At 46.1% G+C, this 25,161-nt stretch overlaps 1 protein-coding gene across 16 annotated transcripts in view; it reads left to right on the forward strand.

Moving 5' to 3' along the window:
* Mapkap1 (MAPK associated protein 1) overlaps window positions 1-25,161 on the forward strand; it is a 202,646-nt gene that overhangs the window by 138,384 nt on the left and 39,101 nt on the right. For 11 of the 16 annotated variants that reach the window (XM_039104765.2, XM_063283505.1, XM_006233950.4 and 8 more), the window contains 2 exons: window positions 7,639-7,746; window positions 24,731-24,871. In XM_039104765.2, coding sequence (XP_038960693.1) covers window positions 7,639-7,746; window positions 24,731-24,871 — 249 coding nt within the window. The remainder of the gene's footprint in view (window positions 1-7,638; window positions 7,747-24,730; window positions 24,872-25,161) is intronic. The other 5 variants (XM_063283509.1, XM_063283510.1, XM_063283508.1 and 2 more) reach the window with 2 other exon arrangements.

Below are 25,161 nucleotides of genomic sequence, written 5' to 3' on the forward strand. Positions count from 1 at the left end.
TGCTCAGACATCTTTCTCAACCTGATCTCACCTCAGGCTTGCTGGTCACTCCGTGTTGTCTTTCTCTCTCTGCAGCAGAGATGGTAACAGGGGCCAGCCTTGTAGTGTTGGCTAAGATTCCAGAACCTCTCAGGTGTTGGCCACGGCCACTGTTAGGCCCTAGGGATGAAGTGAGACTTGACTTGTTCTCAAAAAGAACAGCTTGATAATTTTGTCAGATTTGTCCAGCAGTGTGTTAACTTTTATGACGCCCTAGTTTGTGGCAGGCATTGTGTTACACATATCTTAGATTACTGCATGCTACTCTAGACCAACTTGCTTCCTCAGTGTCAGACATTTGAAACGCACATTTTAATGCCAGGCCCCTTCCACCTCCACCTCAGGAGTTAGAAGCTCACAGAGGCTGGGAAACAGCACACAGAAGTAGGTGATAAAGCCCACCGAGAGCCTGTGCTCCCAGAATCCAAAAGAGCAGCGTTTGTGGGCAAAACAAGCCACCCCTCCTCCTTGGTTAGGTTGTGTTCCTCTCCAAAGAATGAAAGACTAGTGTTTGTGTCCTGGGTGTGCTCTAAAAACTAGACATCTGCCAGCCTTTGTCTTTAATTTCTGGTTCTAGCTGACACTTTCATTAATGGTCTAGTGCAAGCTTTCTGTCGACTAGAAGACTACTGTGTAAAAGTGGTTTTGCTGTCCTATCAATAATGGTCATAATTTCCCCAATACTCTCATCAGCAGTGAATTGAGTCTTGCAGCAAAGAAATGGAAACCCCAGTGCAGTGGTTGAAAGTGATTTGTCTTGTAGACGGCATCTTCTTTCAGTAAAATCAGGTCAGTGTGGCGCTGCTGGGCCAGATGTAGGCCTGAGACAAATGAGTTGGAGGAAATTGATCATTTGAATCCTTGTGTTGTTTTTAGCTATAGTGACTTTTTCATATCTCCCTCTCTTTATTTCCATCTTTAATAAGCTTTAACTGGTGTGCTCATCGGGCAAATTAAATGTCTCCTCTGTTTGAGGCGGGCCTTAGATGAGGAAAGAGTGCTCTGCCCACCTGCAGGCTTGGCCTTCCGGTCACAGACTTGGGGTGTGTGGTCCATCCAGCAGTGGTGTTTATGCCTGTACCCTTTCCCCTGCGCACCCTGGCCAGCCCCGGCTGGGGTTTGTTTATCACACAGACTGGCCCCTTGACCAGCCGGCTCCTCACTGCTATTGAAAGTTAATGGGGGCACAATTGCATTCCCAAACATTTGAACCTGAAGTGGCCAGGGCCGAACTCAGTTGATCTCTGGTGATCGGTTCAATTTAGTTACGATTTTTTGCCATTAGACTAGGGCTGAATGATGGTGATTTGGTTGAGGCCAAATGTCTGAAGAAAATTGGCTCTCTGATAAGAGTGCTGTTATCAGAGGGGGCTACCTTCTCATTTACATTTAGATGAGTATTGATTATTTATTTACTCAGAGAAGTGAGATTCGTTTCCAATCTTATCTCTCTCGTCTCTGCTTGTCAGCAGAAAGAGAGCTAGAGCTCCTGACATCAGGCCAAGATAACAACACTTTGTAGCAAAGATAAAAGTTGGAATGGGCCTTTTTCTAGTCTTGACTGAAAGGATAAGTTTTAAAAATTAGAACTGATGGGTCGTGCTTTCAAAACCTTTCCTGAAGGTTCTGCAGTTTAACTAGGCAGGAGAATTGGATGATTGGAACAGCTCTGGCCTTTCTTCTTTTGTAATAGGAATTGTGTTTAATTTGATTATATTGGGCTGTTTCACCAAGAACAAATTGTGTATTGGCTCAGAAGGGGCTAAAGTGTGACCTCATTGCCTTGTCAGCTTGTTCGTATTTCATCATCTAAATTCCACATTTTCCAGTCTGAGCTACAGTGGTCATCACTTGAATGGAGTCCTGTGCTTACATTAAGTCAAAGGAAGGATGAGAGCTGCCCCCCAGAGGAAGAGCTTTGGGATGGCTGGTGCTGTGTCTGCACTCCAATGTAGATCCTACTGGCTTGTTAGCAACAGCTTTAGCTGTGCAAGCCTCTCGGGATTGAGCTGAGCAGATAGTTTTGCATGGTGGCCTTTCTCCACCGGCCTCTTCTAGCCCATGTATAGTGTTACCAGGGGAATCTCTCCAAATAGATGGCTGAGTCACCCTACACTGCCCTGGTAGTGTCTGTTGCTGTAAGAGAGCCTCAGATCTGGACCAGTGGTCTGCCCAGTTCTACATGTGTCCCCAGGCTGTTATGGCTTCTTCCACATTGGATTTCCTAGGGTCTGCACACTTTCAGGACTCCAAAGAAATTTGCTTCTTCAACCTTACCCCACGCTTCTTAATCCTCCCTGGAGGCCCAGATCAGATGTTCTCCCCACAGGGAAGAGCAATGACCTGGGTTGACCCCACTTCTGATCCCACAGCACCTTGTCACTCACTGCCTTTGATAAGAGCAGCCGTTGTTCTGGAATTCAGCTGCTGAAGTGTCACTGCCTGCCCAACCTCCCTGTGGGGTGGGATGGACTATTGATTACTCATCTTGACTCCAAGCTTGCCACATCATTGATGCTCAGAGAACGTTAGGTGGCCATGGATGATCTTTGCACATAGCCTTTGATTTCTGTGCTGTCGTGGCTTATTGTGTGAATTCTGGCATTTATTCATTTTCAAACCATATGTAGGAACCGAGAGGCCAGGAAACTAGGAGTCCTGGCTACTGAGCAAGTCTCTAATCTTAAATGCTGTCATGTCAAAGCAAGGTTTTTAAAAAGAACTACATACCCTATCCCCCCCACACACACAGACTTGGTCTGCCACGAGAGACATCTGCATTGTCCACCTGTGATGTGTTAGTATGTCGGGCCCCATGGCTAGGGATCTGCTAGGGACCACATTTCTGGTTCAGCATTAGTAACAATAGCTCTATTGCCCGAGCATATTGCCTCACTTCATCCTCACAGCAGACTTCTGAGGAAAGTTCTGGTGGACCCATTTTACAGATGATTAAGTAGTGTACCAGAATGTACAGCTGACAGTACGTCTTGTTTTGAAGTGCAAATACCTCCCTTCTAGTCCTCCCTCAAGGTCCAGCCTTGCCTCTTAGCTAATTCTTAGCTTTTTCTGACTACAAGAAACTCTTTAAGGTGGTGACTGGGACATAGTTGACCCGAAGCACAAGCCCTGGCCGGTCCTTTCCCTCCCTTTGACAAGTCTACTGGTTGAAAAGAGAAGAATACAGGCCAGATGACAAGGTGTCCTAAGTCACAGCAGTCATAGTCCACCCTTGGTGCTACGTTTTCTAATGGACAAAGGGAAAAGAGACAAGGTAGATGTTGGTGACAGGTTTTTGCAAAGTTTGTGACAATACAAAAGCAACCAGGTGTTTTGAGAAAGTCTCACCTTCCATAACACCAAGGTCTTCAGAAAAAAAGACACAAACCAATAGGCCACAGGACAGCTTCCCCGTCTTCAGACTGGAATCGGAGCTTGCTTCCATTGGGTGTCCTCTCCAGCCGAGCCTCAGCTGTCATGGAACCATGTGCTAAAATTTACCATTCATGTTTCAGTGAAGAGCCAGAGAATTCAAGGAAGCCACACTGAACATGTATCCCCAGCTGACAGATTGCACAGATTTTCTTTGAAACTTATATGCTAGGATGTTTGCCTTGGGTTCCTAAAACCCCGCCTGTACCCTGTATTGGAATTTTCTCTATGTGCCAGAGACGTATTTTGTTCCCAGACCATTCTGTGCTGTAGCACTGCAAACAATAAATACGTCACAGGGATGCCCAGCCAGGTTCTTGTCACTGCAAAGTGACTGCTTCCCAGAACCTTCTCTGTGCTCCCTTTGCTATGCACCAGAGGGCAGGTAGCTTCAAGCAAAACTGTGACATTTTAAAATCTTTTTTGCAAAGGTCGGACACTGCTTTGAGAGCTGTGTACTGTTGGGTGTGAAATCCTCTTCTGTTTCGTGAAATCATGTCCTTGGCAACAGCACATTCGTCGAAGCTGACCTCGCTCGCAGCTTGTCGTTTTTGAATGGCTTTCTAGTTGTTTTCCTCCCATGCCAGCTCTCTTGAAGTCAGTCACACAGTTGATGGAGATGTCATCTGGCAGAGGGGGTGCTGGTCATGCTAATCTGGATTATTATTTACTAAGAGTTCGGTGTGTCATCGTGGCATAGAGAGCATGACCTCAGCAGCACAGGTCCTAGTCCCACTGCTCCCCAAGGGCCATGGAACAGATTCTCAGCTCTTAGTCCCAGCTGATCTCTTAAATGGGGTTTGCTCTTTACTTCTCAAGGTATCCGTAGGAAAGGCCGCTGAGTCCTTGGGGCAAAGTAGTCCTTGGAGTGAAGGTGGGTGATCAGTTACTACCCTTCACTCCGACTGTCATAGAACACCATGGCCAGAAACAGATTAAAGAAGGAAGTGCATTTTGGCTCGTGGTTCCTAAGGGCGAGTGTTAATAGTGTCAGGAAAGGCATGGCAGCAGGAGCAGGAAGCTAAGAGATCACATCTCAGTGGCACATAGGAAACAGAGAAGGAACTGGAAATGGGATAAAGCTATAAATTCTCAAAGCCCATCCGTAGCAATGTACTTCCCACAGGAAGGCTCCACACCCTGAAAGTTATGTAGCTTTCCCAAGCAGAGCCACTAACTGGGTACAACGTGTTCACATACATGAACCAATGGGGAGCATGTCTTATTCAAACCCCACAGTCAGCCTGCCAGACAACATACAACCCTTGGCCCAGGGACTCCTCAGACAGCCCTCTGAGGTTGGTGCCATTGTCCCCGTATAACAAATGGAGAAACAGAGAGTTGGCAATGTCATAAACTAAATGGCTCAGCCAGAATGTGGACCAAGGTAATTGGGCCCAGCCTAGGCTGTCTTGCCTCTCACTTGGGTCAAGCATGTTCTCTTTATATGCAAGCTATTGGCATGTGACTTTTTCTGGGATTGTGTCTGAAAGTCTTCCTCTGCAAGATCTCTTATCCAATTTCCTAGTAGTTTGGGTCTTGAGTCACATCTTCAGCAAAAGAACCTTACCTTCCCCAAAGCCAAGACCCATTAGCTCTCACCATGTTCAGAGATGGTTTGCTGCTTGTTCCTTCCTAGGGAACAGTAAGGGCACACAGAGCAATAGCAACCCAGAGTGGACTTCACCTCCAGACAAACTGAGATCGTCAGGAGAGTTCTTAAGAGAGGTGGTGTGGGCAAGGTGGCCCTTCACCTGATGGCAGAAACAGGTCCAGCATGAAAAATCCAAAACCCCAAAAAGATCTTGGGCCTTATCCCCTCTTTGTACTTCTTGCCTTGGAATCTTGCAGGTTCATCCTGAGGTCCCTTCTGTGAAGTGGGCCGCTGAGTCTACCTTGCAGGAGCCAGTGGGAGCAGAGTGTGAGTGCTTGGCACACGTTAGGCTGGTGGTAGAGACAAGAGAGTCCTCGAAGGCACGCGCTACTTTAATAGACCGGGACAGATGGCCCATCAGAGTGCAGCCCGTCAGAGTGCAGCCTATCAGAGTGCAGGGAGTTGGTTGGTTTCAGAGTAAAGGCCCTTAGCTCCCCTGACTTCCCTGATCTCTGCTTCCCAGGAAATTTCTGAGACTGGGAATTTAAACAAACAAACAAAAGGAGCAAAGGAAAGCAACCTGAAGTTTCCTCTGTGGCAGCCAGGCCTTGGTTCCCAGTGGCCACAAAAGGAGAGAGAGACAGGCATTCAGGCCATCTTCCAGCTTGAGAAGCCCAGCACCCAGGGAACCCTCAGAGTGCCCATGCCAGGGCACAAGGTGACTTAGAATGAAACTTCATAAACAGATCTGATTCAATTAAATTATTATATGTGAAAAGCTCTTCCAAGTGTCATACTTTGTGATGTTAAAAAAACACATAGTAAGACATTGGAAACATTTTAGGTATATGCAACATTTTAAATTATAAATATTGCCTTTATTATATGGAAATTTGAAAAATACAGGAAAACACAAAGGAAAAGGAAAAGCATGCATAATCCCATTATTGTAATGTAACTACAGTTCACGTATGTGTGTGTATGTATGTATGCATGTATGCATGTATGTATATACATTTTTACAACTGTAGTTATCCAATAAAAATTGTGCCTCATGTTTTTAAAACTAGTATGCTATAAACATGTTTTATATTATTAAATGTCTTAGGATTACTTTTAATGTCTCAATAGTATTCCACCGTGTTTTATTTAGTAAGCTCTCTGATATCAAATCTAAGTTCTTCCCAAATTTTGAGTGCATCATAAAGCTATCAGATGTCAGTATCTTGGGCTGGGGGATTTCTTCCAGGACCTCCAGGGGCACCAGAATCTACAAGTGCTGTAGTGTTTGCATAGCACGCTCTCCCACAGACCCTGTTCTCTAGAGTACGTGTAGTGCTGGCACAGTGCAGACACTGTGTGGGGATGGTTACTGCACAGAAAATGAGGAATGATGAGAAATAGTCATTATACTATAGACACAACTCTCCCCAAGTGTTTTCAGTCTGTATTGGTTGAATGCACACAGCATAGATACAGAGGGCTAATGTTATAGTTAAACTTTTTTACTTAGGCCCGACTCTAAATTTATATGCATGCCCCTGACATGTCGTGCCTCTGGAGGTGCTAGGAATAGAGGCTTAGGTTCTTCCGGGTCCCCTGCACCATGGTGCTGCTATCCTCAGCTCTCTCTCACACCTCCTTCTACCTACCAAACACACCTTTCAGAGTCAGGTGATGAGAGTTTCTTGTGCCTCTCACCTTTTCAATAACCATGAGGTACAGTCTGAATCTGACCTTTTGACCCCGTAAGTGTTATTTGAGAACATCATTGCTATTTAGGTTGACAAAGAAATAATGAATAATTCTATGAAGTGTTCTGCCGCAACACTTAGGTGCATGGGGTGGGTATGAGAATTCCTGGACACTAGAATACTGAAACCATGTCTCTATTGCTTCCCCAATATCTCAGTAAAAGCACCAACAACTAACTGACGGCTGCCACCTTTCCATTACCAAACTCAGAGCATGGGATTTACTCTGTAACTTGGATGGTTTTTATTTCTTTGACTTCTTGAACTATCGTGAAGTTCTGCACAGACCTGATTGCATTTGATTAGTGTGCCGTGGTGATCACGTGTCAGTACCTTGGCAGCAGAGCCCTCCTGAGAGCTGGTGGCTCCTAAGCTGATAGGGTGGGGGCTGCTTGTTTGTTTGTTTGTTTGTTTGTTTGTTTGTTTGAGACAGGGTCTCACTATGTAGCCCAGGTCATCTTGGTCTCACTATGCACATTAGGAAACAGGTCCAGAGAGGAAGGTAACCTGTTTCATATCAAAAATGACACACCAGAAGAAGGTATCAGATCCCATTACAGATGGTCGTGAGCCACCATGTAGTTGCTGGGAATTGAACTCAGGTCCTCTGGAAGAGCAGTCAGTGCTCTTAACCACTGAGCCCTGACACAAATATCTTACCTGGTATGGGAAGAGCCAGTTTCTACCATCTTGGATAGCTATACCCTTGGGACAGACATTACTGTTTTCCTTTGGCTTTCCGCAGTGTGTGGTAATTTCTGAGTGTTATATTCACCATTTCAGACATCCCCCCCTCCTCCTGCCCCTTTGATCTTCCAGGCCCTCAGTACCGCCTGGAGAAGCAGAGCGAGCCTAACATCGGTGTGGACCTGGAGAGCACGCTGGAGAGCCAGAATGCCTGGGAGTTCTGCCTGGTTCGAGAGAACAGTACGTTGGCTGCCTGCCTCGCTCGCTCGCTCGCTCGCTCTGTGCCACTTTGTCTGTTGCAGACATGCTTAGGAGTGATGTGTGTGAGAGCATTTGCTGGTCTAGCTTCCCTACACAGATGAAAGTGACTGTTTGCCAGGGCAGACCACAGCCTTTGTGCTACAAGTGTGTCCCAAAGCAGAATGATAGATTCTGTGCTATTTTATACTCTGCATCCTGTTTAGCACTGTGTGATTAATATTTTGCTCTCGAACTACATCTTCCTAATTTTGGAACAACTCTGGAAACAGCTTAGAAACAAGAGGCCCTTTTTCAGGCAAAGGCTCTTCTGTGTATACAGCAGCAGGTCTGGTCAGTGTCAACTGCTTAGCATCTTGCTTTAGAGAAATTTAACCACTTGACTATTCTCGGCAGAAGGCGTCACCGTGACTGCAAGCGCCACTGTGAGAACTGAATGCCTTCTTGTCTCCAGCGTCTCTGAGTTGTGAGGTTCTCTACTAGGTGCTGAACAAGAGGAGATAAACTGCCCCCCAACCCCCCAGTCATGGTCCAGAGCTGCTCCTTCTGCCTGAAGTGCTCCTCCCTCTTTTTCACTAGCTCAGTCTCAGTTTAAACACCACATAGGTAGCTCTGCCATCCAAACCTCGTTCCTTCCTCACCCAGGCACCAGAATGCTACCACAGAGCATTCCAGTTTTTCTTGGTGGCATTATTTCTGTAATTTATTTTGCTCAGTAACTGGCTAATGTCTGCCTCCCCCATTGAACTATAGGGCTGCGGAGCATGCCTGACCATACTGTTTCCTCATTAACTCAGCAGCAGTCTGCTAAAGACTGCACCCTCTAGGGGCTCAAGGAAAACAGACTGGGTAAGTAACTGAATAAAAGACCTTTAGTCCTGCACTGCCTCTTAACTCAGACCAGAGCCCTTGGCTGCCTCTTCTGAACAACATACACACTTTCACCAAGAAGGGGAAGTGCATTTTTGTCATTCAAAACAAATTCTTAAAGATCAGGCTGATGGCCTTACCACCTGCAGCTGGTTGTAAGAATCCTATGCAAAACAGTATAAATTTAAAAATAATGGTGCCTAACTAAGTAGCCTAAAAACACTTTGGCAAGCAGTAAATATTTATAAATGCATGCTCCTATCAAGAGTCTAATTCTAATATACAAGTATTTTTATGCAAAATCTGATGTCTCCCCTTATCAAATAAAGCAGGTATCTCAGAAATATTTCTCCTGGACTAGGCATGGTACTGTGCACCTGTTACTAGCAGGTGAGAGGCTGAGGTAGGAGAGTCAGAAGTTCAAGATCATCACCAGCTACATGAGTCTAAGGCCAGCCTAAAGCCTCATCAGTGGGGAGAATCTGAGGGTGTTGTTGCCTTAGACGATGGTGACAGCAGCGGAATCTAGAGTATATGGTAGGTGGATATATCAAGAGGACTAAGAATGTTCTACACAAAATTTCCACTTTGGAGAATCTACCTTGAAAAAAGACCTAAAAAGCAGCGAAGATTTGTCTACACTGCTGTCTCTCGCAGTGTTATTTCTGCCTATCCCCGCGTGGAGATTTATGCAGTTTCTTGATATACTGACTGACCACAGTAACATCAGCCTGGGAATCAAGAAAAGGGAAAGAAAAACTTGTGTGCATTTGGAAACTGAGACATAAGCTTCTGAGCCTGTGACTGAAAAAGCAATAGTAGTAGAAATTAGAAAATATTTTGATGAAATAATGACAATGCTGTATGTTAAAAATTATGGATGTTTTAGCCCTCAGATTGATGTGTTACAAAAGAAAAGTCATGAACTGAGCATTCAGCTTTAAAAAAATAGAAAAACAGAAACAAACAAAAAAGCTGAAGAGACTAAAAGGAGACAGCAAAGATCAGAAGGTGTTGAGCTAAAAGACTACAAAAGAACTCATAAAGTCAGGAAACCTCTTTCTAAATGGACTGAAGTTAAGGCAGAAAAATATCAGAGAAACATCGGTAGTAACCAGCATGAAAAGGAGACACACAACAGATCCTTCAGCCCTTAAACATATAGCAAGGGCTGTGCATATGTGTTTGTATGTGTAAATTCCCTTGCCAGTAGAGGGGCATGGGAAGCCAGTGCTTCACCCTACTGTCTTCTGCAGTCACTCTCCCTCACCTTTTGAAGCAAGGTCTCACTGAACCTGAACTTAGGGGTTTGACTGCCTGGCCCGCAAGGCCCAGGAACACACACACCCCACCTTCCACGCCACCCCCGCCCCCACCCCACTGCCACCTCCCATCTTTCAACCTTATGCTTACACAGCTGGCACTTTGCCCACTACAGCCATTCCCAGCCTATACAGGATTAATTGAAAAATTCCACTATGAAAAATTTGAAAATGTAGATGAAAAGAATGGGTTCCTGGAAAAGGTGGACATAATTAGCACAAAAAGAGAAGTAGATGTTCTGATGGACTTTGAAGCTTAATTAGTGATTGAAAAACCTTACACAGAGAGAGCTCAAGCAAGTGATGATGGGACACTTGAGAATAAACAAGCCCACCCACACCTGCCACTCCAGAGAGATTGCCCTGATGCTCATGGAAGAAATGAGACAAGCAAAACCTTGGTAATGACCACCACACAAGACAGAAACCTTTAGACCAGTTTTAGAATAAGAGATCCAAAAATTCCAAACAAATCGTTAACACACAAATCAACATACCAACATTTTATTAGAAGAATCACACTCCACCGTCAGGTTGGGTTTACTCCAGGGTGCAGAATTAGTTTAATACTAACCCACCTAGACCATGTCATTTGCTGCATAATGGTGGGAGAAAAGTAGATACACAATTTTATCTATCTGTATCCATCCATCCATCCATCCATCCATCCATCCATCCATCCATCTATGGTTTAAAAACAAAACCCCAGTCATCCCATTTTTACCAGTGAAGACCCAGGAGCCAGATGCTCATGTGACAGCCTGCTAGCTCAGAGAGGCAGAGAAAGTACCAGCTGACCTCCCTACTCCACCAGTGTTCCAGAAAGAAGAAGCCCTTTTTCTCCACTCTGTCTTCAATACCCTTCAATGCAGACATCTTACTTTGTGTTTGCTTAGAGTTCACTCCCTGTCAGCTGGGTTGCTTGCTTCCCCTCTTTGACCTATCATGACTTTATTTAACTCCTGGATTAAAGGTGTGTGCTAGGAGGGAGCCCTGCCACAGCAAGGTTATTTCAGTAAATAACACAGTCTTGGGGTTCACAGTGTGAGCAAATATCCTGCAACTATTTGTGTCTGTCTGTCTGTCTATCTACCTTTCTACTGATCTATCTATCTATCTATCTATCTATCTATCTATCTATCTATCTATCTATCTATCATTTCTACCATTAAAAGTTGGGTTTAGGGACTGGAGAGATGCCTTACTAGATGAGAGTACTTGTTCTTGCAGAGGACCTGCAACCTCACGGCAGCCTGTAACTCCAGCCTCTAACCAGTGAGTGCACCTGAACACACATGTGTTTGTACACAATATACACACACACAAAGTAAGTTGTGCTTAGCAAGTTTGGCATGACATCAAAGGGAAGAGATGTCAGGGTCACTGTGGCACATGCAGATCTGTTCATACGTGTTCCGAAGTGTAAGAATTAAGCTTCACTTCTCCCATTCTCTTTTCCCAGAGATAACAGTGCCTTTCCAGGGATGGTCTGTGCACGTGCATATGCAAATGAGTAGCCATGTGCACATCCAAGTACACACATTCATAGTTGTATTCCTCTTTGCAAATAGAAGCACACAGCTGACTTCTGCATTGCTGTGGTATCGTCTTAGTCACAGCTGCAGCTTCCCCTGCACTGATTGACACTCTCTGCCTGTGAGTTCATGTGTCTCTTAACTGTCGCTGTTACTTGGAAGCTTATTATGACTCAGACTGCTTTTGTTTCTAAGATGAGGCCCAGGTTTCTTGTATTGATAAGGGGAAAGTGCGAGGATTGGTGAGTAACGCTCAGCAGCTCTGCCCTAGCTCTTATCCCACAGCTAAGCAGAAACACTGGCCTCAGCTGTACAGCTTTCTCCTCCCGAAGGCTTTTCATGGCTTCCAGTTCTGGAGTTCTGAGTCAGAGCTACTAGGAGTGAGAAAAAAACCCATGTGTGTTTGAAAACGATAAAGGCTGAAAGCAGTCAGAGTTGGATGGACTATTTTGACTTAGTTGTATAAAATAGAAGCAAGGTATGAAAATAGTTAATATTTGTCATAGAAAAACGTTTTTAAAACTAACTAGCAATCCCAACTAAGAACCATATTTTTTTGTTCTTCTCTACTAGTCATCTGTTGTGAACTTAGATCAACACAACAATGTTTCAGAAATGGGGTTGGGTTGGGTTGGGTTGGGTTGGTTTTCACTGTTTTGGTATGCTTGTTCAGGCTGGGCACACCACCCTCAGAACCGTGCTCAAAGGGAGCCAAGTGGATTCCTGCTTTACAGCAGACTTGGAGGAGTGCTGTCCACTCCATGGCTTCCTGTGCATGCCAGTCACTACTCTGTGCACCAGTATCTGATTGGAACTGTGGACACTCTAGCTGCCTCCGTGTTGCTCTCAGCAGGAGTCATTGTGTTCTCATCTAAGGCTCCTAGGAGAGTGCCTGGTACATAGCATCAGGGGGTGTTGGCTTTAAGAGATCACGGTAGTGCAGCCATGGTGTAAAGCAGTGGCTGTAAAGTCGTAGGGCACAGGTATGTCAGTCTGGAAGCACAGAGCTATCAGAGCCTTTGCCAAGGTGGAGAGAGGAGGGAGGACCAAGAGAAATTAGAAGCAGGGTGCTTTCTGCTGCACCAGAATGAGGTTCGGTTTATAAGTAATGTCACTGGATTGAAAAGGCCATAACATAAATAGCAGCCGTTCAGTTTTTCTTCAGAGGAGTGGCTATGACATTTTTAGGCAGTCACACCCCATAGTTAAAGTCAGTTATGGAAGCCTACTGTTACAGATTCTTGCCCTGAGCATTCTCCAAGCTCTCCTGCAGACATCCTCGCTGTGAGGAGACTTTCCCCAAGTTAGGCAGCTAGAAACCATGTGGCACCAAAACCTGAAGTCGGCGCTCTTCCAGCGTCCACGCTAGATAACCTGAATCTCTGATCCTGAGAATGGTTGTGGAAGAGAGGAACTTGCGAATGAACTGATGCGACAGGTTTCTGCCTTGGGACTTAGAGCTCCCATTTGTGCTTGGAACCCGGCCTAGATAAGACTGAGATGAGCCAGAGTCCTTGAGCTTTCCAGTTTGGATCCTTGTCTCATAATCTACCACGTCCTTCAGCCAACTGTCTGCTGACGCTGGCAGCGAACCAGGAGGAAGCAGTGAGTGCACTCCACGGAGGTGAGAGCAGAAGACGCCCATTCTTGTTCAAGCTTCTGTATAAATCCTGGCACCAAACTGAACCCCAGTTTTCTCTTCTGCCACATGTGCTGGGTGACCTTTCACGCTGATCAGATGTAATTCTCATCCATGGCCTTAAAAGGAAGGAACAGTTTCATCGCTAGCTTTGAGATAGGAACTCTGAAATTCCTCCTCATTGGGGCCAAAATATGCCCAAGATTTACGTGGCTTTCGGGACTTCTAGAAACTGCTAAGCCCTGTGTCGTTATCACTCCCTAGGCTGCTATCATAACAGTTGAGCACTGCTTTATGGGTTGTCAGTAGAGCCAGGTTGACCCTAGGTGAAGCACGCACGGCCTCAGACATGAGCGGCGCCTCTCCTAGACTCAGTTTCCTATGAAGTATTCTGTGAGGATGGAGTGAGGCAGGGTCACACTTGTAACATTTTAGACAAGTGTGCTCACGGAGGGAGAAACTGAGGCTCTGAGAGACGGACTGGTTTGCTAGTGTTTCATGAATATTAATGAGGAACCTGGTAAACCCACTGTGTCTTCCTCCATTGACTCTTCTGAAATACTGAACCTCATTCCTCCACTTCTTAGCAGACGGTGCTGTGGAGAGAGACCCCAGTGGTATCAGTTCAACAGCCTACGGCAGGGATGTCGCGTCACTCAGAGCTTTCTGTCATTCCAGTAGCTTTCTGAGCTCCCTCCATTCAGGGTCACACGATGGATGGATAGTCCCCAGGTAGACTGTGGTGGACCAGATGATCTGCAGGACCAGCAGGGCCTCATTTAGTTGCCCCTGAAAACCTGGGAAAGCGACTTTTCTAAGCCATGGGACCCCTGGCTGCCACCTCCTGGACTCAGAGCCCCTCTTCCTCCTCCTCTGACTAGACTTAGTAGATTTGTCTGCTGCAGGCTTGTCTGCACCCCATCACCCTGAGCAGTGACCCTGAATACCGTCTCTCATCCCCCTGAGGGAGTGTGCACCCTCACTCATGCCCAGGAAAGGTGTCTTTACTAGAGCAGGTTTCTCCAGGGATAGATTTCACTCGCCTTCCTATCACCAGTGTGTTAGGAGGAAGAAAACTGAAGGGAAGCTGTTGACATCTTTGATGTGTTTCCAGACCCTTTGTGCTGCTTATTCGCAGCAGGCCCCTTCCTCCTCCCCTTGCTCTCTGCCTGGCCTGGAGACTCCTGGTGGTTTCTCTCTGCTCATGGAGGCTTCGCTTTCTTCTGTTACACATTACTAATCTCTCCAGTTTCTGTCATGTTAGTTGAAGGAAGGGCTTTAAAGCTCTTTCATTAGACCACAGCAGTACTCGTCAAATACAAAGGAAAATGTGATCATGCAAATAGGCTCTGTTTACAAGGAGCAGTGACTTGTGGCACCCGTGGTCCATATTTCAGGGTGACTTATTGCTGAAAGGCAGTTGCTTGTCTGGCTTGGGGGTAGGTGTTCTCTGTAAGGAATTTTCTACTTGGCGTTGCATAACAGTTCCTTGCACACGAACAGAATTTAAATGAAATGGAAGTGTTACTGCACAGTTCCTGTCCACCTCTTGCTGTCTGTTAGCAGGGGCCAGTTGGTCCTGTGTTGTGTGTAGGAGAAAAGGTAAGGTGTCTGGCATCGCTTCGTCATGTGGGCAAATCTGTGAACCTTGTTTCTCCATGTCACGGTGATCCCACCATGCAGTGTTGTTCTGAGTGTCAACTGTGGAAGCAAATGACACAATGCCTTAGAAGCTCATAATGAACCACGGTGTACCCCTGTGAGGGTGGCCATTACCAAACCCATGTCTCAGAGCCCTCCTAGTACCCTCTTAGCGCCTCCACAGTTCCCTTGGCAAAGGAGGAGTGGACCCCCTGGGGCTAAAAGCTGTGCTGACCTTGATAGGAAGCAAACCTGTGCCCTGTCCACAGGAGCTTTTTAAGTAATGAAAGCTCTCATTGTGCTACATGGGCTAAGAACTTCCACATGAATTGACTTTTTCTCTCTCCCCCTTTCTCAAACCCCCCCCTTCATTTTATCATTAGGTAGTAATTAGTATTCAAGGGAAATTGGTCTTAATATATTAAAATTGGTTAAGTGCATTTAGACCTGTACCACAGCCAATGTCTTATTGGAAAATGTAATTGGGGACTCTGTGTATGTAATTAATTGAATTACAATTAAGAACTTTCATTAAGCGATACACTGGTACATTAGAGCAGTAAGGAAACATGTTTGACGAGCCACAAACCCTGTCTGGGCTCTAAGTGAGGGCACAGAGCCTCACTCTCTTCCAGTCGGCTCCTGGCCCCAGAATGTGCCCCGCTGCCCCCAGTAATGGTTTTGGTAATACATCAGGTGACATTCCTGCAGTGGCTAGATGAGAGGTGGGTTTCCTCCAGTGGTGTGTTCTACTTCTTGATTTCCAGAATCAGGGAGAGAGCCACCTCGGTGTTGGTCAGATTTTCCTAGTCCATAGGTATTCTGCTGTGTAAACTGTCCAGTGAAAACCCCACTACTATCCTCGTGTCCTGAGCAGAAGCAAAGACATCTTGAAGGAAGGAGGGATGGGAATTTTGCAGCCGAAGTTGCAAGCAAACCCATCATGAGCCCTGTGTCCCACCCTGAAAATGGTCACGCTCCAGCTCTCGAAGGCAGCTGTGTTCACATTGAATGTGTATTTGTTCATTTGTCCTTTACAGGCCAACATCATGTCTTAGTCAGGGTTTCTATTGCTGCAGTGAGACACCGTGACTAAGAGGCAAGCTGGGGAGAGAAGAGTTTATTCAGCTTATTACACATTCACATTGCTGTTCATCACCAAAGGAAGTCAGGGCAGGAACTCACACAGGGCAGGAGCCTGAAACTAATGCAGGGGCCATGGAGGGATGCTGCTTACTGGCTCGCTCAGAGATGGCATCACTCACAGTGGGCTGGGCCCTCCCTCCTTTGTCACTGAGAAAATGCCTTACAGCTGGATCTCAGGGAGGCCTTACCTCAACTGAGGCTCCTTTCTCTCTGATAACCCCAGCTTGTGTCAGGTTGACACAGAAAAGCAGCCAGTACACATTGGATCTCGGTTATGATCAGTGACAGCTTTAGGGTTGAAGAGTGGGTAGCAAAAACCTAGTTGTGATATACTGGAGAGACGCGGGAGGGTGAAAGTCAGAGAAAAGAGATTTCCCCAGTGTGGCCGCAACAGCAGGGGGAAAAATGAAGGACTCAGCCATGCCCAAGTCTGCTTTCAGGTGCTGAGAGAGGCTTGGGTTTAAGTGGAGGGCACGAGGAATGCCGTCTACTCCAGCTGTGGTTCTGCCCATCACTGGCCCATCGTGGCTCAGCTGTGCTCCCTCCAGCGAGGTGCTCAGATAAACAGTTATGCTGTTTATCGGTTACCCCCTTAGTTTGAAGCCTCCCCTCTAACGAATGGGAGAGGGCTCTGTCCTGCCTGGTTTTGCTCTTGTGACTCAACAGAACTCAAGGAAGTCAGTCATTCGCCTCTGTCAGAGGTCCATACAAAATGAAGACAGACTGGCCTGTGCTTTTGCTACTCGGTGGGCTCAAGTGAAGAGTCAGGGTGTTTACTTAGCAAAGGCAGCTTTTCAGTGGCTTTCTAGAGGAGCAGGCTTCTTTGAGGAAAGTGAAAAATGAGTCAAACAATACTAAGAGAATGTTGTAAGCTACTGCCCATCTGAAGCCTCAAGACAGGAGAGTGTGCTTAGCACTGGGAAGACCACCCTGGCCTAAGCATGAGGGAGGGTGAGCTGAGGGCTAGGCGGCCCCTTCTGTCATCTGTCCTCATCAGAAATTCTGCAAGCCTGAAGCTGCTTCTTTCTGACCACCTCATAAAGCAATATTACCTTGATTTATTGAGGGAGAGCTGTCATCTCAACGTAGGAAGTCCTCCAGCACACTGCCTCTGGCTCCAGGAGTTCAGTCAATTAAACACTGACAGCAAGGATCCCTACTCAGATTGTAGCACATCCTGTATCCTACTGTGTGATCCTGGTGGCTTTAAAGAGAGTACTGTAGAGGGTCTATGTGTGTCTAGTATATCACCTATTGATCGTTTCTAGAGACCAGCGAAAATGACTAGCAGCTGAAGGGAAGTGTTTAATAGAGGGGAAGCTTTGTGCTTATGGGACTTTGGGGACTAAACGGCTTCTGGAAAAAAAGTGATGGATGCAGAGCACTAAGGAAGAGTTTTCTCCACGACTCACTCAGGCGTCCAGCATTGAGTCTGCCTGGAAGAGAGACATTGAAATTTAAGCCTTGCTCCTGTTTCCTTTGTTCCAGCGGGGCAGGCATGTTCATAGTCCATTTCCTCAATGCAGTTATGGCCTGTAGAGTTGTCCAGCTCTAGCCCGTTGAAGAAATGAATGCCTTTACCCAAAGGAAGCCATGAATGAGTACACAGGCCGTTCAGTTCCCAGCTCAGCCTCACAGATGCAGGACCATAGACCCTGAAGACATATTGAGCATTACTTTTCTCACCTGTTGGAGGAGGATATCATCTGACCTAAAAAGACTGGGAAATGAAAGGAGATGACATGTCCATAGTGCTGAACATATGGTATGTACTATATAGTATGTATGTGTCCACTGAATAACTGCAGGGCTGAATCCCTGTCCTCCATGCACCCCTCTGTGGAAGGGATTCTGATCACACGCAGAACTTCTCAGATCAAAGCTTATGTTTGCATGGGCCCACTGGCGTACAGTATACCACACAGTGTGGACATGGCCTGCCTGTAGGAGTAACTCTGCACAAGGAGACTACAGATGTTTATGTGAAAGAGACACAATGAGAGCTTTCCCCTGACCACTACAACTTTTTAAGAGAGAAGCCAAGGAAGGCTCTATTGTACTAGACTTTGAAGAAGAAAGGGCGTCCTGGCTACGTGGGACAACCCGAGCAGAGTCCACCTTGGCACAGGAATAGTTGGAGAGTGGAAGGGATTGCAAGACTTTGGGGTACAGTCGAGGGAACCAAGGTTTGTTTTCCTTTCCCAGCCAGTTCCTTACACAGCCATGCTTTTCTGTGTGCCTACCTTTAGACTCCTCTCCTGTACTCCCCGGTCCCTCTCCCTCCCTTCTCCAGCCAAAGGCAAGCCCTTACTCTTCTGAATACTCACTCACTCTGCATAGTTCATTGTTCAGAATTCCTACCCTGTCTTATCATCTGAGAACCCTGCCAGCTCATCCCCTGCGTGGCCCAGCATCTGTCTTGTGCTATTTATTCTGGGTTGGAAGAAACAGGTCAACAGGTACAAACATAAGAAATTGAAAGGCAAGGATATGGGAGAGAATGCTTACCCTCTGGTTAGGTTCTAGGCTTCTTACAGGAGACTGAAGTCGTGTTAACTTGCAGTAGCCTAGGCCTTTTAGACTTGGTCTGAGACCCACTGATCCAAAGGATGAACTTGAAAGTCCTGTGTAACTTGCTCTATAGACACAGAAACCTGCCAATAGCAAGCATCTGAGTCCATCTGAGCATTGACTTAATGAGTACTTGTTTGAGAAAAAAAAAAAAAAAAGCCATATGCCTCTAAATGATTCCCTTGGTGTCTATAAAATCACCTGTATGAAAGCCTTTCTGAAATGGGGAAGTGTAGTTAGCCTTAGTTCTCAGCACTGAAAGCAGACTCGCTCCTGCTTATAGAAGCTTTTAGCTGAGTTTGTTGTCGGGGCGCAGCACACGCACACAGGTCTGAATCCACTTCTGTGTCCCATCATGGCATCTGAATGGGCACCAAGGACAGGAAGGGCCTACCCACCACCAAGTCAGCAGTTCTCATCCCGCTTGTGCTACCACCCTTTACATGCTTGAAGTTACTCAGGGTAGCTGGGGATTAGATCAGATTAGCTCATTTAGGACCTCAGGTTCAATCACCAGCACCAAAAAGGCCTGAAGCAGGAGGATTGAGAGTTCCAGGCCATCCTAAGACACATAGACATACCTTGTCTCAAAAATAAAGATAAAACAGGAAACAAAAATTCCCAAAATCGGGGTTGGGGATTTAGCTCAGTGGTAGAGCGCTTGCCTAGGAAGCGCAAGGCCCTGGGTTCGGTCCCCAGCTCCGGGAAAAAAAAAAAATTCCCAAAATCAAAACAATACACAATGACAAAACAAATCATTCCACTTCCTTTTTGGTGCTGGGAACTGAACTGAGACATTGCAGGTGTGTCTATTCCTAAAAGATAGACAGGAAGTTGTGTTTCTTAAGTCATTAAAAACAGTGGAACTGTTAGCATAACCGCTTTTGTGAAAAAAACAAAGCTAGATTTTCTTTAAAATGATGATGTGAAGAGAAGCTCCTGTTACTCCCAGGCCTGAGGCAGGCTGTCCTGTAGCCAGACTGACCTTGAAGTCTTTTTGTACTGAGCATAATCTCCCCATGCTAGTGGTACAGGTGTGCATATCCATGCCTGGTTCGTGCATGCTGAGCTGTCCTGCTGTGACCCGGGCCTCACATGTGCTAGGCAAACGATGTGCGCCTGAGCTGGGGCCCAGCCATGCTGCAAGCTCGCCCCTGCAGGTTACCAGGATGTTCCAGATCCTCACCTCCGCTGCTGCATGTGGCTTGTCGCACTACATTGTTTGGGCTGTAGTGTAGGAAGACAATTTGTCTTAACACAGATACGTGGTTGAAACAGAGGAGAGAGTTTCTGTACCCTTTTCAGATAATTGTTGGTATTAATTTTCATTTATATCAAAATTCAAGTGATAGTTTCCTAAAGGTTAATTGCAACATGGAACCAGAGCTCTTTATTATGCTGTGCACTTGTAAGGGAATGAGCATAAAAGGCAAAAGATGTTTTACTGTTACTGTGAAAACAGTATAGGACCGTAGGACCCTGAAGGGAGCTTGGAGCTAGATGTGCCCACCACTGGCCCAGGCCTACACACACTTGTGGACCTCTGGTTTTGAATTCACTGTTCTAGTCCACATTCTCTTGTCCTGGGGTCACAGGGGTGGGCATGGGTGTCGGTGGTGTAGGAACTGTTTTTAGTACCACCTGAGAGGAGAAGGTGAATGAAACAAACCAAAGGAACACAGGGGCTCCAGAGCCCAGTCCTGTCCCAGTCACTATAAACCCAGAGCAGGTTTTAGTCTGCATCTCACTTTATGCCCACGGTCAGTCTCGAGCACCCACTCCTTCCTCTTCACCTTGGACTCGACTCCCTTACTACCTCCTCTGCTTCCCTTTGTATTTCTCACACCAGCCTGCTTGGTCTTTCTTCCCCCGAGACCAGGTCCGAGGTCCTCCTGGTTTTACTCCAGCGAATTGGACTGCTTCGTCTAAGATTCCCTGTTGTCCCTAGGCCCTTCCGAGCTTCACCTTCTCAGAGCCTTCTCGTTAGTCCATCTGCACCAACAAACACTAAACCCCACCCTCAAAATGTAATCTGTCACATTCAGCTTTGAGATCCTGCAACCTGAGCGTTTTGACACAATACATTATGGTAATGCACAGCACATAGAGACATTACCACTCACGACTTTGACAGAGTACACTGTGAAGTCTTTGAAGGCACCATTACAATTTATCTTGTCATTGCTGAGAAGATCCACTTCAGCTTTAATGTAGATGAACACAGTGTGGCTTTTGTCTTATTTAATTGCTTGTGACCTTTTTAATTGCTAATTTAACAAAATACCAAAGGGTTATATCTCAATTAAATTAATGGTTTGGGGAGGGGTTTTGTGTGTTTGTTTTTAAGACATTCTGGTTCTCTACTTTGCACTTTGAGAAGATCAAATGTCATCTTGAACAGAAGTAGGGTTTAAATGTGAAGTCGGTAGTACAGCAATGATTTCCATATGCAAATGGCACAAGCCCTAGTGTCTGCATGGCTGCTTGGGTTCCCCTTTCTCCAGGGTACAGGCACAAAAGGTTTACACATCAACCTATTGCATTTTCCAGTCCTCAAACACTGCTCATGCGGTGCTCTGCTTCAGGTATCCATCATGAGATGGGGGGGCCTGTCGCAGACCCCGTTCGTTGGGCTCGTCTGCTTCTCTGGTTGCTTTGTGTTCTGTAACTGGGTCCTGAGTTCCCGAGAATCAAGAGCCTTTCCTGCCAGTACCTTCTCACATTCCACACTCCGTACAGGAGGGCAAGACACGTGCACAACAGACAAGCCCTGCACTCGGGCTCTCTGGGCCCACTTGAAAACTGGCAGTGAACTTGGGAGCTACTGTCCAGTTCCATAGGTGACCTGCTTGGAGGGGATGCGGGACTGAGCACCAGGGGGCAGGCATCCCTTGATGCTCTGCCTTCTGGATCTTAAGAGTCATCAGGGCAAGGCGTCAGGGACTGAAACGTGTGGATTTTCCCTGGCAGAGCAGAAGGTCAGTGTGTAAAGCATTAGTGCTGAACCAGCTCCAGCTATGAAAGTCTTGGACAAAATTAATAGAAGGAAATTGACAAGCCTTGCCGGTTATTCTGTAGCTTTAGACCTTGACTGAAATCCTATCACCTCATCTGCCCATTATTAACATTTCAGCAAAATATAAAGTTTTCATTAATCTCCCACAGTAAAGTTAGCCATGAAAACTGGCACTTGTTTGAGCTTTTAGGACACATTAACTGGTGTATTAAACAGAATGTGTCATTCTTCAGCAGCTTCTGCAAGAAGCTAAATCAATTTCTAGCCATATTTATGCACCACTTTATCTAAAAGCATCTGAATTATCATTTGCAGCTGAGATGCTTTATTAGCAGCTGGCATTGAAATTTCCCAGTAAAAAAAATTGTATGTCATGTTATAGTAATTTTTAAATTGGTTTTAATCCAACATAAAATGTAAAAATCTTAAGTGTGTGGTTTTGTTGTTGTTGTTTTCAGTAATTGGCATTTTAGCTTAATGAGCTATTACTCTTTCCAAATCAAATACCTGTAATGTTTAGGAAAGACCAATTAGTTAAAGTTCCAGATGCCTTGGAATTCAGAGCTAACCTCTGTCTAATTCGACTCTGTCTAGTGAGTCATTCTCGGGTAGCAAAGGTGGGCCTCGGTATTTAAGAAATCAGGACTGGGGCCTGGGGATTTAGCTCAGTGGTAGAGCTCTTACCTAGGAAGCGCAAGGCCCTGGGTTCGGTCCCCAGCTCCGAAAAAAAGAATCAAAAAAAAAAAAAAAAGAAAGAAAGAAAGAAAGAAAGAAAGAAAGAAAGAAAAGAAATCAGGCCTGCTTTCTGTATAATTTTGTATACAAAAGTCCTAAAATAGAAATAAATGCATTTAGCAGTTATGTTTTTATTAAAATGTAGTTTGGAGAAAGTGTCTGTGTTAAACTTTCCCCAGCCCTTGTTCTGATGTCATGTTTCCCAGGAAACATTGAAGACCATGATCTGTGGCAAATCACCAGTGCTTCAAAGAATGAAACCAGTCAACAGATGGCTCTTGCAGAGATGGCATGTCACTCAGTTTGTCCTGCAAGAGGATGCTGGTTAAGTCATGGCCTCTCTGAACACAGCACCTGGTGCTCACACTGCACTTGCACTGGGCTCCTGCTTTCTCTGCACAGTAGCTAGGACTGACTACAGGGGTGAGCCACAGACATTGCTGACTACCCTTCTGTGGCTTACAGTCTAGAGGCAGAAACAGATCATCACTCGCTGGTCACTGTTCAGTAGAAGATATGGACGCAGTGTCAGGACAGTACTAGATTTGGGGGCTCGGAGTCAGGGGAAATCTCCCTTCCTGGAGCCTCATTTGAGCCAGGCTTTTGAGAAGGGATAGGTAGGAGACTAGTAGGGAGTGAGCCAGGAAACAGGGGGCTCTGAGCATGTGCAGTATGCTCTAAAACGGGGACTGTGTCCAAGGTGCATCCCGTCCTTCCCAATGGTGCAGCCTATCACGGGTGCTATCCATGTGAGAAGCCGTAGTGCGTAGGGGCAGACTATACAGTTCCTAACAGCTGAGTTCAGTGCCAAAGAAAAGGACACTGACGTCTCCGAGAGGTCAGCCTAGGCAAAGGAAGCATGAGGTGGTCAGGTTGCAGAACAGCCATTTTACACTGATACCCAAAGCTAGTGCTTTCTCTCCCACTCACTCCATCTGAAGGAGTCCCTGAACTTCCCTATGGTTTGTCTGTAGCTAGCGTGTGTGGCTTGGACTATGGCTTAGCTTCCCATCAATGTAAGATGGGAAATTCCAGGACCCTCCATGTTGTCATGAGGCGTAACATGAATGAAGGACTTGGCGTCATGGCTGACCTGGGTAGCAGAGTGGCCATTGTTTATTTAGCAAGTTTAGTGTGAACACACCAGTTGTGTATGCTCTTCTCAGGAGAAAGCATAAAGGCAAATAAGAAGCTTGACTTACCTATGTGAGACTCCCATGTTACAACAGAGCAGCCACTTCACAGGCCAAAGGATGAGCTGGGTGTCAGCCCCTCTGGCTAGTGTTTTTAATCATTTTATGCATTAGATTCTTTACATGAGTTTTTATGTTCTGTGAATATTGGGGTGAGTTCATAGAGGTAGTCACTTGGCTAAGATCACATAGCAAATTAAAGGCAGAGGTGAGAGTTGAAGTAGGTCTGCCCAACTGTGGGTCCAGTATATACCAGCTACTATACGTGTGTGTCAGCCACCAACACAGATCTCACTGACAAGGTGAAGTCTGAGCCAGCCTGAGGAAGAAGATTTTGGCTGTTCTAGGGTGGAGCTGAAGGAGTAGTCTGGGCTATCAACAAGGCCTAGCAATTTCACCTCAGAAGTGTCACCGCAGACAGACTCTGGAGACTGAACCATGGTTTGCCTTTGCCTGGTGTAACCAGTCTGCAGTCTGGGAGGATGTGAGAGAAGGTGCTGTGAGGACAGTGAGAGATTGGAAGACCGTTCAGCCAGTTCATAAGCTGCCGTTCCTTAGCTGCTGGCTGTAGGAAGGGGCTTCATTTAAGAGGCCTTAGATCCAGAGAGACTTGTAGAGCACCGGTCTTCCCATTTGTCACCTACGTCATATTACTACGTCATATTACATGTGAGTGAGTGAGTGGGTAAGTGAGCAAGCGAGTACTTGTGTGAGAGTGTGAGTGTGAGTGAATGAGTGAGTGAATGTGTGAGTGTGAGTCAGTGTGTGAGCGAGCGAGTGAGTGGGTGAGTTAATGTGTGAGTGTGTGAGTGGGTGGGTGGGTGATCAGTGAAGCCTTTAGAGAAATGAGCCAGAAGATCTTGTGTCCAGATCTCAAAGGCAGCTCAGCAGTCCTAAGGCCAGCAAGAAAGAGGCTTCCGCCTGAGGCAGGGGACACTGGAGCACAGGTTAGGGATTTGGAAGGGTCGGGGTTCTTCAAGGAGCTTCAATGACTTTCATGACCACCACACTCCCAGAGTCTGACCTTCTCAGTGGAGCTGCTTGATCCCGCTCACGCCTGTCTCCACTGCCCAGCTGAGGGCCGGCCTTGGCATAGGCAGTGTTTGTGGAATTAACTGTTGGATGATTAATACGATAGCACTCTGTTTACTGGAATGGCATTATTAAGTCATCGCTCAGCCTTCCCCTCCAAATTAAATAGCCCGTACTATTTTAATTTATCCCAAAGCATTTTAAGCAGACACCATTTGCCAAGCCTCATGTATCTTTATGTGTTAAACTGTTCTTTTCCTCCCCAGGTTCAAGGGCAGACGGAGTTTTCGAGGAGGATTCACAAATTGACATTGCTACAGTGCAGGATATGCTTAGCAGCCACCATTATAAGTCATTCAAAGTCAGCATGATCCACAGACTGCGGTTCACAACTGACGTGCAGTTAGGTGAGTGTGTGTAGAGAGAAGTCACACACAGCTCTTCTGTGGCCTGGGTGACTAAAGAGAATTTGGTTTCTGAGGAATTGTCAAACGATGAAATTTAAAGTACATTCTTGGGTTGGAGAGGTGGCTCAGAGGTTAAGAGCACTGACTGCTCTTCCAGAGGTCCTGAGTTCAATTCCCAGCAACCACATGGTGGCTCACAACCATCTGTAATGAGTTCTGGTGTGCCTGAAGATAGTTACACTGTACTTATATATAATAAAATAAATCTTTAAAAAAAGTACATCCTTTTC

This window comes from Rattus norvegicus, chromosome 3 (assembly GCF_036323735.1).
Source record: "Rattus norvegicus strain BN/NHsdMcwi chromosome 3, GRCr8, whole genome shotgun sequence".
Lineage (NCBI taxonomy): Eukaryota > Metazoa > Chordata > Mammalia > Rodentia > Muridae > Rattus > Rattus norvegicus.